The sequence below is a fragment of the Phyllobates terribilis genome, unplaced genomic scaffold (genome assembly GCF_046119375.1).
Source record: "Phyllobates terribilis strain yellow unplaced genomic scaffold, ASM4611937v1 Scaffold_10__3_contigs__length_209671492, whole genome shotgun sequence".
In the NCBI taxonomy this organism is placed as follows: domain Eukaryota; kingdom Metazoa; phylum Chordata; class Amphibia; order Anura; family Dendrobatidae; genus Phyllobates; species Phyllobates terribilis.
The window spans coordinates 99,625,965-99,643,299 of NW_027362770.1; the positions used below are offsets into that span (position 1 = coordinate 99,625,965).

At 37.6% G+C, this 17,335-nt stretch overlaps 1 protein-coding gene across 1 annotated transcript; it reads left to right on the forward strand.

The window, feature by feature from the left end:
- Positions 1–90: 90 nt before the first annotated feature.
- On the forward strand, positions 91–16,222 carry LOC141164048 (protocadherin gamma-B1-like). Its single transcript, XM_073649212.1, has 8 exons — positions 91–172; positions 1,488–1,631; positions 7,396–7,496; positions 8,318–8,409; positions 9,124–9,161; positions 11,415–13,747; positions 15,947–16,019; positions 16,077–16,222. The coding sequence occupies exons 1-8, from the start codon at positions 91–93 to the stop codon at positions 16,220–16,222; spliced, it is 3,009 nt and encodes a 1,002-aa protein (XP_073505313.1).
- The last annotated feature ends 1,113 nt before the right edge of the window (positions 16,223–17,335 follow it).

Consider the following 17,335-nt stretch of genomic DNA (forward strand, 5'->3'; position numbering starts at 1 on the left):
AAACCCTGGCAGAAGATTTCCTGTAATGAGGCAGATGGAGGCACTGTGTACTCTGTCTGGCCTATGATTCAGTGGCATCTGTCTTTTAAAATGTGCATAAAAGCACAGTCAGTTACTGTTTTGTGCTCTTCTGAAAACAACACAGATGAACAGAAGCCAGACAGAACACAGAGTAACTCTGCTGCATCACTATAGTCAATGTGTTAGGCGTCGGTCTGGTTCTGGATTTGAAATGTGTCCAGGACCTTCTGTGGTCTCTCATTTTGGTCCAGCCAGGGCTGATGCTGCTCAGCATCATCATCAGCCCCAACACCTAGCTGGTCCGTTAGCACTGTTTATCTCCCAGGTAGTTGTGCCTAACAATGTTAAGCCTGGGTTGCAGAGAGAGACAGTGCTTGCAGAGTCTAAGTCCAGAGTTTGCCATACTGAGCATGTCCGTGACCTGGCGGATCATGATTGGTGGTTTGGCACCCACCTGACCCGGTGACCTGGCACCGCCTGATTGGTCCATGGGTAACGTCACCAATGGCACGTCGGTGGGCAGGGCTTAGTCTTTAAATGGCCCGCCCACAAACATGGCGACGCGCTCAGATCTTTTGATCTGGTTGTTTGTGGTGTGCACGCTGAAACTCTTGGGCTCCTCTAAGAGCCATAGCTTTATGCAGGCAGGTAGCTTGAGCCATATAGAGTGGGTCTGCTCAGTCCTGTAGCAAGCCGGCTGAGTGCATGAATACCCAGCGGGTATCACACCCACATATTAGCGCTGTCTTCTATAGCGTAGCTCCTGTGTCGAAGACAGGGCTACTGCTCCTAGTCCGGTCACACGTCTCCCTGCGGTTCTTGGAGATTGTGTGAGCCGCTTTAGCGCCATTCCCCATAGCGTAGCGCCTGTATCAAAGACAGGGCTACTGCTTCTCCCACGGTCGCACGTCTCCCTGCGGTTCTTGGAGATTGTGCGAACCGTCTTACCCTTCCGTGTGCATTAACATGAAGGGCTAAGATAGTTGATAGGCGCGTCGCCGGTCGCTCTCCTTCCGTGCAGTTAACGGAGATAGAGCGTATCGCTTTACCCGGTCCGGTGTGCTGTTAACATGGACGGGTTATCAGTTTAGTTGTCGCTTTCCTTTCCACCCGGAAAGTGTTCAGCAGCAGTCCATTAGGCTGCATTGCGGACCCCGGGGTCGGTTGCGTTCCATTACAATAAAGTTGTCTGCAACCGCCCTCTTAACACAATGGATCCCTCTGAGTTTCATCTGAATCATGTTATTTAGAGTCTTAGATGGATGTAAGTGCTCAGTGTAGAGCGCAGGATAAATGTGATCCAAAATGTGATGTAAAATGTTCCTAATAAAAGCTTCAACTCAATCCACAAAGATAGTAAGTCCCCACTCAGGTCTGTCATCTGTCAATGCAAATATAGGGGGCTTCCATGTTACTAGTAGTACAAAGGCTCTAGGAAAGCGCTATGGTTCTTTTCCACTCAAAAGAAATAAAGCGAAATATGAGCTCCCAAATTCAAATATCCTCTCCCACAGTGTGCCTAAACAACATTCAGCATCGATATGTCTGGCATTTCTATAGTGATAAGAGCCTGCTTAATTTGTGGGTACATGTCTCTCGTCACTACATCTGTAGATAAATTCCTCTAGGGGTGCAATCTCCAAAATAGGTTCGCTAGAGAGGGGATTCTGCTCTTCTGGCACGTAAGGTCTCTGTATATGGAGTCAGCAAACTATTCCAAGATAATTTGTTCACCAAGAGCCAAATAGCGCTCCTTCTCTCCAAAGTCTCGCCGTGTGGCTAAGCAGTACTGCACAGGCACATATGAGGTATTTCCATGTTGAGCAGAAATTGTTTGACAAATTTTGGTGCAATTTTTACCTATTTCCCTATGTTAAAATGTAAAATTTGGGGCCAAAACAAAATTTTTGTGGTAAAAATGTATAAAATTCAGTGACAGACCCGTGGTGTCAATATGATCACTGCACCCTTAGATGAATTCATTGAGAGGTGTATTTTGTAAAATGTGGTCATTTATTTTGCTGTTCCGCTCTTCTGGCATCTGATGGGCTCTCCCAGTGGGTCATGACACTTGCAAACAAAATCTGCCCTACAATTTGGAGCTTCCTCCCGTCTAAGCATTCCATTATGCCTGAAAAGGGTTTCCTGATTACATGTATGGTATTGGCACACTCAGAAGAAAATGCACAACAAACTGTGAGATACATTTTTTTTCCTATTATCCTTCTTAAAAATTAAAAACTTGAGGCTAAAACAAAATTTTAGTGGTAAATATGTAATTATTCTTTTCACTTTTTCAATTCTGTGGGGCACATGTGGTGTCAACTTGTAAAATGGTCACTTATGCAGGAGTTCTGCTGTTCTGGCACCTCGGGGCTCTGCCAATGTAATATGGCACTCTCAAACCATTCCAGCAAAATATGAACTCCAATATGACGCTTCTTCCCTACTGAGCTTTGCACTGTGCCACAAAAGTAGTTTTTGACCCCATATGGGGTATTAGCATACTCGACGTACTCAGGAGAAATTGTGTAACAACTTGTACTTTACATTTTCTCTTATAATCCCTTTTGAAAATAAAAAACTTGGGGACAAAGCAACATTTTAGAGGAGCATGCAAGGTGTTTAAGCCTCTTCATATTGGCATGCCTGACCTGTCATGTTACTCTCCATAAGAAGAAAACACCCCTATAGATCCCAGTCTTAGCCTCTCACCCAGTCAAATCCGATCTCATACTTTGCACTGACAAAGGGCAATACACCAAAACACTGTGTCTGCAAATTGAGATTCTGATTTGGCTTTTATCCAAAATCATATTACCAGGCTTGTTAAAGGGTCAATATTGACTACTATTGCTACTTCCAATAGATGGCACAAGAGTTTAAGCCCTCTTCCTCTCTTAAAAGACAATTTACACAAAGGAAAAAAAAAATATTTTCCATTTATTCAGCCTAATGTAATACAATCCTGTGAATAGACTGAAGGTTAAAAATGCTCACTACACCCCTAGATGGTGTAGGGGCATCCCCAATCTATTCCAGCCAAAATTGAGCTCCAGAATTCAGTTGGCGTTTCTTCTCTTTCAAGCCCTGCCGTGTGCCCAAACAGTAGTTTTCCACTATATATTGGGTATGGATGTACTCAGGAGAAATTTCACAACAAATTTATGGTCCATTTTCTCCTTTTACCCTTGTAAAAATGAAAAATTTGGGGCAAAACTAACATTTTTGAAGGAAAATGTATTTTTTCATTTTCAAGGCTCAACATTATAAAATTCTGTCTCGCAGCTGTGAGTTCAAGGTGCTCACCACACCTCTATATAATTTCTTGAGGGGTGCAGTTTCAAAATTGGGTCACTTGTGGGGGTTTTCCATTGCACATCAACGGCACTGCAAACACAGCATGGCATCCACTATCTATTCCTTCCAAATTTGCACTCCAAAACTCAAATGGTGCTTCTTCCCTTCCAAGCCCTGCCGTGAGCCCAAGCAATTGTTTTACACCACATATGGGGTATTGGCATACTCAAGAGAAATCGCACAACAAATTGTATGGTCCATTTTCTCCTGTTACCCTTTTTTTCAGGAAAAATTTATTATTTCATTTTCTTGGCTCAACATTGTAAAATTCTGTGAAGCATCTGTAGGTTCAAGTTTCTCACCACACCTCTAGATAAGTTCCTTGAGGGGTGTAGCTTTCAAAATGGCATCACTTGTGGGGGTTTCCACTGATTAGCCACATCAGTGAATGGCATCCTCTATTGATTTCAGCCAATTTTCAGTTAATAAAGTCAAATGGTGCTCCTTCCCTTCTGAGCCCTGCCGCGTGCACAAACAGTAGTTTTTCATCACATTTTGGGTATCGGCGTACTCACGAGAAATAGCACAACAATTTGTATTGTCCTTGTTTTACTGTTGCCCTTGCAAAAATGAAAAATTTGGTGGGGCTAAAGCAACATGTTTGTGGGAAAAAAGTAAAATTTTCATTTTTTCTTCTAAATTGCTTTAATTCCTGTGAAGCACCTGAAGGGTTAATGAACTTATTGAATGTGGTCTTGAGCACTTTGAGGGGCGCAGTTTATAAAATTGTGTTACTTTTGCATATTTTCTGTTATATAGGCCCCTCAAAGTCTCTTCAAATGGGATGTGGTCTCTACAAAAATTGGTTGTGCAATTTTTTGGGGAAAATTGAAAAATTGCTGCTCTTCTTTTTACCCTTCTAACTTCCTAACCAAAAAAAATAGGTTTCAAAAATTATGCTTATGTAAAGTAGACTTGTGGAAAATTGTATTTATTAACTATTTTGTGTGATATAATTGTCTGGTTTAAGGGCATAAAAATTAAAAGTTTTAAAATTGCAAAGTTTTCAACATTTTCGCCAAAATTCTAATATTCTCACAAATAAACACAAAGAATATCGGTCTAAATTTACCACTAACATGAAGTACAATGAGTCATGAATAAAACAATCTTAGAATCTGTGGGTTACATTGAAGCAAGGCAGAAATATTGCCAGATAAAGTGACACAGGACAGAATTGTTAAACTTGGCTTGGTCAGGAAGGTGAAAACAGGCTTGGGGGTGAAGGGGTTAAGTGGAAAATGTTATGAGAAGCTGCAGTGAAACAAAAGGTACTATTGAGATTTATTATATTAATATAATTTTGTTCAATATTTTAATTACATATTTGTCCTACAATTCAAAAAATACATATGTGCCAGGAACAAAATAATGGACAAGTAAATACCTATAAAAAATATCAAATCTTTATTTAAATACAATTTAAAAAACGATAACCATTTATAAACTCTTGGCACAAATAGATTAAAATTTGGTGGGTGAGCTATTCTGGGAAACCCCTATATACAATTAAATATAATCATGATAAATAGGGTCTATACTTAAAATTAAAAAATGTATATACATATTTATATATGTACACACATACATGTGGTACATAGGATCTATACTTATAGTCATAAATATATATATAAAGTCATGTTATTTGCATCCATTAACACATACAGTACAGACCAAAAGTTTGGACACACCTCATTTAAAGATTTTTCTGTATTTTCATGACTTTGAAAATTGTACATTCACACTGAAGGCATCAAAACTATGAATTAACACATGTGGAATTATATACTTAATAAAAAAGTGTGAAACAACTGAAAATATGTCTTATATTCTAGGTTCTTCAAAGTAGCCACCAAACTTTTGGTCTGTACTGTATATATATGTATGCATGTACACACACCCGCATCCACATGTATGCTTGATGAATATGCTACTAATTGAAATACGCCCAAGTTGGCAATATATAGCACTGCTGGGTACGCATATTAAATGGTGTACATAAATATGCAAGAATACAATAGAAACACCTGACAAAGCATTGGTGAAACACGTATTGGGTGTTTGATGGGTACATTTTTTTGACACATATTTGTATATTTTGGTACTTGATATTATCCAGGGATTTGCATATATTTTCTAATGTATATTTTTCCATTTTTCCTTGTATATTTATGTACAATATGTGTACTCTGCAATGCTATATACTGCCCACTTGGGAGTATTTCACTTTTATATCATATTCATCAAACACACATGTGGATGTGGGGAGGTGTGTATATACATACATATGTATATATTTTTATGATTCTGAGTATAGACCCTATTTATCATGATTATACTTAATTATATATAGGGGTTTCCCAGAATAGCTCACCCACCAAATTTTATTCTACCTGTACCTGATGTTTATACATGATTACCGTTTTTCAAATTGTATTTAAATAAAAATTTGATTTTTTTATTGGTATTTACTTATCCATTATTTTGTTCCTGGCACATATGTCTTTTTTGGATGTTATGCATTTTGGTGCCCTATGGGGACACAATATATTTTGATATTGGATTGCAATATATGGATACGCATTTGTCCTTTTGATTGGATATAAAGCCGCTCATTTGTAGAGATATCTGTGCCATAGCTAATCATACTCTTTATATACAGATTTAACAAGGTGTACAGTTACTGTATTTTTTGGACTATAAGACGCACTTTTTTCCTCCAAAATTTTGGAGGAAAGTGGGGTGTGTGTCTTATAGTCCGATATACATAAATATTGTGGCTGTGGGTGGTGGAGGATGTGGAGGAAGCGACAGTAGTGGAGTAGCGGTACACAGGAGGCAACAGCCACCTGCTGCAGCCTACACTGTGCCCGCAACTAAAGAAAATGAATATTTGTACGTAAAAATTGGTATTGTTTTTACCAAATATATCTGAATCTGGTGCATCACAGACTGTTCTTAGAAAGGATTATTGCTCAACATGATGGTTCTTTATGAATTTGAAAATAATTTTGTTGGGATTCACTTATTATATAATCTCATGTAGTATAAGTAGTTCTACAAACACATCCAGAATTTGACTTATTGCATACAGGACTGTTTGGTTTCCGAAACAAGATGAAAATAATTATCTCATGGATTTGTGTGGCCGATCGCTTAACAATAATAAAAAACTTGGAAAATAAAAAGATTTGGTCTAATCAACTAGACTATAAACCTTGTATATATAATCTTCCAACTTATGCTCCAGTTGTAATGTAACAATGGTATTAAAACAGCTAGAAGCTAGGTAGGAAAAAACAACAAAAGATTCATGGTTGTTGAAGTTTAAATGAGAGACAATAAGACTAACAATCAATCATCTCCATTTAGTTCTTTGCCACTTGTTTAATGCTTCCTTTTTAAAACATGACTTTTACAAATCTGCAAAAATTTGATTGGCCGGATTTGCTTGACTTGAGCCATGAAATTTGATTTGCTTTGAATTTATTAATACATCACTAATCAAATTACTGGTAAGTCATATATTATGCTCTGGACTCAAGAACATACTAAACAGAGAGTTAAAAAATAAAAGAAGTATTATACTCATCTTGCCCCTCATCTGCCCTGCTGCCATAGTTCCCTCCTGGTCCTCTGCTGGCTCGCTTCCTCCGGCTACACTCTTCACTTCCAGCTTCAGTATTTTCACTCTCCGATTTTTCCAGAGCATAAAGGGCCTACATTCAACGCCCCACTATATCTTGACATCATTTGTGTACTAGTCACTGCAGGATGCACTGATACTTAGGAGAAGAGCAGAGGCAGCAAGCCGTAGATAACTGAGGAAACAGCTGAGATGCTAGGATAGGTGACAGGCAAGGCAATTATATTGTGTTTTTTTAAGCCCTCGATTTAAATGTATGTGGATCGCCTTGAAAAAAATTTGGATTCTGGCAAATCTGAGTCTTTTGTGAAATTGAAAGCTAATTTGATTTCTCTTAAATGGATTTTCTCTTCTCTGTGAATGTTTAGATTTTACTATGTGCCATTTATATGCCATGGTTTTTGCAAACTCTCTAAAGAATACTGCAAAGGAATTCTGTATCTTTTCAAAGTCAACTACATTAACAATGGTATATTAACAAATTAAACTATTCACAAAATTGCAATAAGTAATTGTCATTATTTTCAGTATTTAACAAAATTAACATAAAAGCTAACTAAACAGTTATATATGAAGTACAACTGGGTTAAACAATATTTTTTTGCTATTATTCATGTGGATTTAATTCATTCCTCACTGTATTACTGCACCTTAAGTTTACTCTATATTTCATACAGTGTTAGCCCACTACACTATATCCATAATTCAGTAGCCCATGTCTACCACCTGCAGTGGGAAAGGCCACATGGCTGGTAGTGCAGGAACTTTGAAAAGCAATTATAGAATTCAATTATAGAATTCATTGTCTTTTAATACTAAAATTTACCTAAAAACTGTTGCTTACATTTTCATAATTGCTGATTTGTCTGAAAAAGCTACAATGTGGAAGTCTTTAATCACTTCCCAGTTAGATGGCAAATCTTTGACTTTATTTTTTGCCATCCTTTGAAATTCACTGATGACATTCTGCTTCCATGGAAAAATACTTATTTTTCATTTCCAGCCTTGCCATTACATAGTTATTTTCTTAATCTCCTGGCTATACAGTAAGATTAAAGGGAATCTGTTAGCAGGTTTTTGCTATGTAATCTGAGTGCGGCATGATGTAGGGGCTGACAGCCTGATTATAGTGATGTGTCACTTACTGGGCTGTGTGTTGTAGTGTCGAAAAAATCAGGGTTTTATTAGCAGGAGATTATCACTGCAGGACTAGTTGTCTTGTGCCATGTAGTCCTTCTGCTCTCTGTAACCACGCCTCCATCACTGATTAGCAGCTTTCTGCCAATTTAGAATATACGCAGTGATATGACAATCAGTGGTGTGGGTGAGGTTATTCAGAGCTCAGCAGTAAGAGAAATGGTCGATCCTAAGCAGAAAATACGGTGAGTTTATCAAAATGACAGCAAGCAACCAAATAAGTGACGGTATCTGTCCATACATAATGCTGCTCTTAGGTTAAGACAATTACCAATAAACTTTTGGGCTCTTGTTGTAAGTGTATTCTTCTTTGTTACAAGCTGTTTTTTTCTGCTTTCATCTAACAATTTTAGAGGATACTTGCTTTTTCTCATGTTAAGTTTTGTATGCTATACAGTGGGGAAAAAAAGTATATACTTTTTATTTTATACTGATAAGTTCAAACAGGTGCCAGTACTACAGGTAATGAGTAGAGGACAGAGCAGCCTCTTAAAGAAGAAGTTACAGGTCTGTGAGCGCCAGAAATCTTACTTGTTTTTAATTGACCAGATGCTTATTTTCCACCAAAATTTGAAAAACAATTCTTTCCAAATCAGACAATGTGATTTTCAGGATTTGTTTTCTCATTTTGTCTCTCATAGTTGAGGTCTACCTATGATGTCAATTACAGGCCTCTCTCATATTTTTAAGGGGGAGAACTAGCACAATTGGTGGCTGACTAAATACTTTTTTTCCCCACTGTACATATGGGAATTTTATCTAGTAATTAGTATCTCAAATCCATCACCATATCTCTAATTCTATATTTATACTGCACGTCTCTGCCATGTTTACAAGTTAAATAAATGCGAATTCTGTCTTTGTAAAGCTCTTTTGGTGTTTAAATGCTATTTCTCCAGCATATTCTCCAATTCTGTTAGATTACATGATACTCTTGGTAAGCAAATTGTATTTTGAAATTACCCAACAATCTGTAATATCTTACTTAGTGCTTTTACAAAAATATAGTATGGTTTATTCTGCTTTTCCTGATTTTTATACATATTTCTTTTTTAATAATATAAGGTCAAAAATATACAAAATATTTCTGTTTGTTTAAAACTATTAATAGCACTTACAGTGCCTACAAGTAGTATTCAACCCCCTGCAGATTTAGCTGGTTTGATAAGATGCAAATAAGTTAGAGCCTTCAAACTGCAAACGAGAGTAGGTTTTATGAACAGAAGCATAAATCTTACAAACCAAAAAGTTATGTTGCTCAGTTGAATTTTATTAAATTTTAAACATAAAAGTGTGGGTCAATTATTATTCAACCCCTATGTTTAATATTTTGTGGAATAACCCTTGTTTGCAATTACAGCTAATAATCGTCTTTTATAAGACCTGATCAGGCCGGCACAGGTCTGTGGAGTTATCTTGGCCCACTCCTCCATGCAGATCTTCTCCAAGTTATCTAGGTTCTTTGGATGTCTCATGTGGACTTTATTCTTGAGCTCCTTCCACAAGTTTTCAATTGGGTTAAGGTCAGGAGACTGACTAGGCCACTCCAACACCTTGACTTTTTCCCTCTTGAACCAGGCCTTGGTTTTCTTGGCTGTGTGCTTTGGGTCGTTGTCTTGTTGGAAGATGAAATTACGACCCATCTTAAGATCCTTGATGGAGGAGCGGAGGTTCTTGGCCAAAATCTCCAGGTAGGCCGTGCTATCCATCTTCCCATGGATGCGGACCAGATGGCCTGGCCCCTTGGCTGAGAAACAGCCCCACAGCATGATGCTGCCACCACCATGCTTGACTGTAGGGATGGTATTCTTGGGGTCGTATGCAGTGCCATCCAGTCTCCAAACGTCACGTGTGTGGTTGGCACCAAAGATCTCGATCTTGGTCTCATCAGACCATAGAACCTTGAACCAGTCTGTCTCAGAGTCCTCCAAGTGATCATGAGCAAACTGTAGTCGAGCCTTGACATGACGCTTTGAAAGTAAAGGTACCTTACGGGCTCATCTGGAACGGAGACCATTGCGGTGGAGTACGTTACTTATGGTATTGACTGAAACCAATGTCCCCACTGCCATGAGATCTTCCCGGAGCTCCTTCCTTGTTGTCCTTGGGTTAGCCTTGACTCTTCAGACAAGCCTGGCCTCGGCACGGGAGGACACTTTCAAAGGCTGTCCAGGCCGTGGAAGGCTAACAGTAGTTCCATAAGCCTTCCACTTACGGATGATGCTCCCAACAGTGGAGACAGGTAGGCCCAACTCCTTGGAAAGGGTTTTGTACCCCTTGCCAGCCTTGTGACCCTCCACGATCTTGTCTCTGATGGCCTTGGAATGCTCCTTTGTCTTTCCCATGTTGACCATGTATGAGTGCTGTTCACAAGTTTGGGGAGGGTCTTAAATAGTCAGAAAAGGCTGGCAAAAGAGATCTTTAATCCACACATGTGAAGCTCATTATTCTTGGTGCCTGAACTACTTCTTAATACTTTAGGGGGACCAAACAGAATTCTTGTGGTTTGAGGGGTTGAATAATAAATGACACTCTGAATTAACTTTTAACGTTTTAAAAAAAACAAAAAACAAAAAAAAACAACAAAATTTGCTGCAGTGCATTTCCCACTTCCAGGCTGATCTACAGTACAAATGTCACAATGCCAAGTTAATTCCGCATGTGTCAACCAGCTAAATCTGCAGGGGGTTGAATACTACTTGTAGGCACTGTATATATTACAATCAGACATAATATCAACATAGGAATAAAATACATAAAAAAGTACCCTAAAAATGTCAATAAAAAGTATTCCGATAATCTGCAGTTAAAAAATAATAAAAAAAATAAGAACATTGCTATTCCATATTTTCACCTCTGAGCGCCGCTGTTTAACCACTAAAAAATAAAATTCAGAAGTAAAAATCCAGTGATATTTTCTTCAGCTGCATATGTTGCTGATTTGCAGAGGAACCACTCACATTTTCTGGATTCTCATGGATATAGAGCTAAGGATACATTTAAAAAATTGAATAACAGATATTATAAAAGTTTTTCTGCTTAATATTTGTATTGGATGACATGTTTTCACTGGATGTTTTATGAGAATAATCACTGAAGAAAATCAAGATGGAACCTCTTGTACAGGACTGCACAGGAATCAGATGGCAAGTAACCATTTCTATATTGTTTTCCTGGCTGTGTCATTCAGTCTCAGGTCAGATTCATTATTCAATTAAGGAAGAAATGAGGAAAGACTCTGTTATAGCAAATATTGCAGATGACCTTGGAGTAGATATTAAGCTGCTCTCATCTAGAAAACTGAGGATTGTGTCTAGAGCTTCTGAGAAATATTTTTATGTCAAACTAGATAACGGAAATCTGTATATAAAGGACAGAATGGACAGAGAGACATTGTGTGGGGCAGATGCTAGCTGCTATTTAATGTTTGATGCTGTGGTCGCAGATCCATTAAATATTTTTAAGGTCACAGTTGAAATTCAGGATATAAATGACAATTCTCCACAGTTTTATCATGATAAAATTACATTAGAAATAGTTGAATTTACATCACCAGGAACAAGATTTGCTTTACAAGGTGCAGAAGATCTAGATATTGGTAGTAATTCAGTGCAGACATACAAGCTCAGTGTTAATCAGTATTTTACACTCTCTGAGAATATCAGAACAGATGGGAGTAAATATCCAGAGCTTGTCCTAGAGAAACCATTAGATCGAGAAACACAAGATATTCATGAAATAATACTAACAGCCTTGGATGGAGGAAATCCTATCAGGTCTGGTACAACATTACTAAAAATCATTGTTATAGATGCCAATGACAATGCCCCTGTATTTTCTCAGGACATGTATAAAGTCAGCTTAAAGGAAAACATCCCAGTTAATTCTACAGTGATCATATTAAATGCTACAGACAATGATGAAGGGATCAATGCACAGATCACATATTCATTTTTGAAAACATCTGGAAACATCCATCACACAGGAATATTTACTATCAATCCAAATACTGGTGAAATCAAGATGCAAAAAAACTTTGATTTTGAAGTAATAAAAAATTATGAATTGTCTGTACAAGCCAAGGATGGTGGAGGCCTTGTAGCACATTGTAAGGTTCTGGTGGAAGTCATAGATGTAAATGATAATGTTCCTGAGATATCCATCACCTCATTATCTTCTCCTATTCCTGAAGATTCTGTACCTGGAGCAATGATCGCTCTTATTGAAGTTCATGATCAAGATTCTGGAGATAATGCAGATGTTGACTGCCATATTTTTGAAAATGTTCCCTTTAATTTGCTATCATTGGACAATTACTACAAAATTGTCTTAAAAACTGCTATTGACAGAGAAAAATCACCTTTTTACAATATCACTATTATAGCTAAAGATAGAGGATCTCCACCTCTTTCCAGTACACGAGTTCTCACATTGGATATATCAGATGTCAATGACAACCCACCAATGTTTTCTAAATCTATTTATGTGTCTTATGTGCCAGAGAACAATTTACCAGGAGCTTCAATATTCAGTATACAAGCCTCAGATCCTGACACTGGAGACAATGCTAAAATAATTTACTCAATTTCCAACACTATTACCGAAACTCCATCAATGACATCTTATCTCTCCATCAATATAGAGACCGGAGTTCTCTATGCTCAAAGATCATTTGATTATGAGCAGAAAAAGGAGTTTATAATTGAAGTCACAGCCTCAGACAATGGATCCCCCTCTCTGCACAGCAATGTTACATTATTTATCCATATAGTAGACCAGAATGATAATGCACCAAAGATCTTATACCCATCACCAGATACTGGTGGGTCAGCTGTATTTGAGATGGTTCCTTTTGTCTCTGAGCCTGGTTCTTTAATAACTAAAGTGGTGGCAGTGGATGCAGACTCTGGACATAATTCCTGGCTCTCTTATCATTTTATACCAGTGTCAGACCAAAATCATTTTGTCATAAGTGAGTACACAGGAGAGATCAGAACATCACGTATCTTTCAAGAAAAGGACATATTGAATTACAAGGTTGTGGTGATGGTGAAGGACAATGGACATCCGACTCTCTCTGCTACAACCACCTTAAGTCTTGTTATTGCAGATGACTTTCAGCAGGTTGTTCCTAAGCTCAGCAACAAACTGAAAGATGAGGAAACTCAAAGCAACTTACAATTCTACTTAGTGGTTGGACTTGCACTTATTTCTTTGCTCTTTATAATAACTGTGATGGTGGCGATTATATCCAAATGTAAGCAGCCAAAACCATTACCAGCCTTCTCTTCTCTCACTACAAATCTGTATCCTCCAATTGATCCCAGGACCTTCTCCATGTATAGTGATGGATCGTTACCATTGCCATACTCATATAATATGTGTGTGGCACTAGATCCTGCTGAGGGAAACTTTACTTACATGAATCCAAGTGGAAATGTTCCTGTGGAAAACCTCATTGATGCTGATAATACAGAACAAGGAACTGAAAATTTAGGAGAAGGTTTTTCAACGAATAACCAGGTAAGATTTTTTATATAAGTTACTCTCAAATCATCTCTTATTGTGGACTGACTAATTTTAATGAAAAAATGTGTGACATAGTCCTTAATATCAGAGCATGTATGCATTGTTTGGCAATTTTATCAATAATTGGGATATCATTTAATGTGGAATGATTCTAAAGTCACTAGCTTTGGGCGAGTGAAGTTATGTGGAAACCTTGCGTCTGTACAACATAATTATTTCATTGATTTTCATGATTATTCATCATTATTTCATTGATTTTATTTCTGTGCACCTTTCAAGAATCCTTTTTAATAATGCGTTGAGACTGACTGCTTTGAATTGCTGTGTTTTGATTGTTCTGTACTTTCCATGACTGCGGCATATTTTACTATACAGTACAGACAAAAAGTTTGGACACACCTTCTCATTTAAAGATTTTTCTGTATTTTCATAACTATGAAAATTGTACATTCACACTGAAGGCATCGAAACTATGAATTAACACATGTGGAATTATATACTTAACAAAAAAAGTGTGAAACAACTGAAAATATGTCTTATATTCTAGGTTCTTCAAAGTAGCCACCTTTTGCTTTGATGACTTCTTTGCACACTCTTGGCATTCTCTTGATGAGCTTCAAGAGGTAGTCACCGGAAATGGTTTTCACTTCACAGGTGTGTCCTGTCAGGTTTAATAAGTGGGATTTCTTGCCTTATAAATGGGGTTGGGACCATCAGTTGTGTTGTGCAGAAGTCTGGTGGATACACAGCTGATAGTCCTACTGAATAGACTGTTAGAATTTGTATTATGGCAAGAAAAAAGCAGCTAAGTAAGGAAAAACGAGTGGCCATCATTACTTTAAGAAATTATGGTCAGTCAGTGCGAAAAATTTGGAAAACTTTGAAAGTGTCCCCTAGTGCAGTTGCAAAAACCATCAAGCGCTACAAAGAAACTGGCCCACATGAGGACCGCCCCAGGAAAGGAAGACCAAGAGTCACCTCTGTTTCTGAGGATAAGTTTATCCAAGTCACCAGCCTCAGAAATCACAGGTTAACAGCAGCTCAGATTAGAGACCAGGTCAATGCCACACAGAGTTTTAGCAGCAGACACATCTCTTCAACAACTGTTAAGAGGAGACTTTGTGCAGCAGGCCTTCATGGTAAAATAGCTGCTAGGAAACCACTGCTAAGGACAGGCAACAAGCAGAAGAGACTTGTTTGGGCTAAAGAACACAAGGAATGGACATTAGACCAGTGGAAATCTGTGCTTTGGTCTGATGAGTCCAAATTTGAGATCTTTGGTTCCAACCACCGTGTCTTTGTGCGACGCAGAAAAGGTGAACGGATGGACTCTACATGCCTGGTTCCCACCGTGAGGAGGAGGTGTGATGGTGTGGGGGTGCTTTGCTGGTGACACTGTTGGGGATTTATTCAAAATTGAAGGCATACTGAACCAGCATGGCTACCACAGGATCTTGCAGCGGCATGCTATTCCATCCGGTTTGTGTTTAGTTGGACCATCATTTATTTTTAAACAGGACAAATACCCTCAAACACACCTCCAGGCTGTGTAAGGGCTATTTGACCAAGAAGGAGAGTGATGGAGTGCTTTGTCAGATGACCTGGCCTCCACAGTCACCAGACCTGAACCCAATCGAGATTGTTTGGGGAGAGCTGGACCGCAGAGTGAAGGCAAAAGGTCCAACAAGTGCTAAGCATCTCTGGGAACTCCTTCAAGATTGTTGGAAGACCATTTCCCGTGACTACCTCTTGAAGCTCCTCAAAAGAATGCCAAGAGTGTGCAAAGCAGTCATCAAAGCAAAAGGTGGCTACTTTGAAGAACCTAGAATATAAGACATATTTTCGGTTGTTTCACACTTTTTTGTTAAGTATATAATTCCACATGTGTTAATCCATAGTTTTGATGCCTTCAGTGTGAATGTACAAATTTCATAGTCACGAAAATACCGAAAAATCTTTAGCTGAGAAGGTGTGTCCAAACTTTTGGTCTGTACTGTATATCAGTTATGTTCCTGTGATATGATTTTCTATATTTTTTACAAAAATATATCATTTGTCAATCTAATGTGATAAAGTAAATTTGCCTGAACAAAGTGAAGAAGAAACATTCCTATATGAATGGACCCATTATTGCCTCTGGATTGGCCTCATGACTTCATGACATCATGGAGTAACACGTTGTGACATTGCAAGAGGCCTTTTGCAATGTCTTCAAGTGCATTTTCCCAACCATGTCATGACTTCCTTAGGTCTATTCAGCATCAAAGTAAATAGTGAGACCTCTTGTAAGTTAAAAAAAATCTCGGCATGGTTTGCTTTGCAGTCCTTGGTTATGGTACCACTGAGTGTGTATGTGCGGTCTTGGGATTTGCTGCTTACCTATTTTCAGGCCACAAATGGTTTGATGTTACGGGGACCTTAAAAATATGCAACGAATCAGTGAGGCCAGAATCCATTGTAAAAAGATAAAAACAACTTTAGTGGAATTCCTTAAATAAAATTGTAACAATCGATAGCAGGCTCAACACTTTATGTTAATTTCTTCTATATCATACATAGGCTCTCTTCTTATTCGCAACACACATGGCATTTAGATGTTAATGGTTTTATTCATGAGTGACAGAGTACTTCTCAAGTTTTCCAGCACTGGCACTGATATAAATCAAATATCAGCAGATTAACTCCTTTGTAACCACGCACTATAGATGATGCTCAGATTTTACCTCTTCTCCTCTTCACAATAAATGTTCCTTAATTTATGGCATGAGCAGTTGGTACTTTAATACAGCTTAATAAGATCTGAGTCAGTCTATCACTGCCTATGTCCATGTGGCTGCTGAGAAGAGCAGAAAGTATTTGTCTAATATTTGGTTTTGTGGCCAGTGTAAAAATGGCAACAGTTCAGGTTTTGTTTTTTTCTTGTAACTATAGATATGAAATTTTTTAAAAATATATGAAATATATTGAAAATCCAAATTTGACATAAAAATATAATTTAAACAATGGGTCATTTTGTGGTGCACAGTCGATTTGAATTTTTGGCATTATCTTTATTATTTACTTTAATTTTATTAACATTTTTTTGTCTTACAAAAAGAAGCAACCCAACCATTGACTTAAAAAAATTGCATATAACCAATATTTCCTTCATTTTATAATTTAAAATTTTTTCACACTTCAGTGAAATTAAAGTACATTAAAGAGTTCAGCTATTCACTGAATAGTTATGAAATAGATATCTCCAAAATATAACTAATAATTCACTGTCTAATCCAGTTGGAGTAATATATAGAACATTTTAAAACTTAGCATTTAATATTAAAATAGAATATTTACACAAAATGTCACTAATCAGAATTTCTCTACCAGTAGATAGAATATGAACAAATATTACTGATATCTTGCAATATCATCAATCAGTATGTGTAACTATTGTGAATAAAATGTTATATACTGTGTTAGTATTTAAATCTCATTTGTGAGCATCAAAAAACAATAACCCAAACTGCACTAAAGGCCACAATGGCCCAGAAATCCATATATTTAAATGTTTATTTAGGATTTTAATTTAATACAGATTAA

Bases quoted from the DNA above. Each gene is read 5' to 3' on its own strand.
- LOC141164048 (XM_073649212.1), top strand. From the start codon at position 91: ATGTGCATAAAAGCACAGTCAGTTACTGTTTTGTGCTCTTCTGAAAAC. The intron at 7,497-8,317 runs GTATATTAACAA...CTGCCAATTTAG, and splicing joins AGTCAACTACATTAACAATG to AATATACGCAGTGATATGAC. The intron at 16,020-16,076 runs GTAAATAGTGAG...TTTGCTTTGCAG, and splicing joins TAGGTCTATTCAGCATCAAA to TCCTTGGTTATGGTACCACT.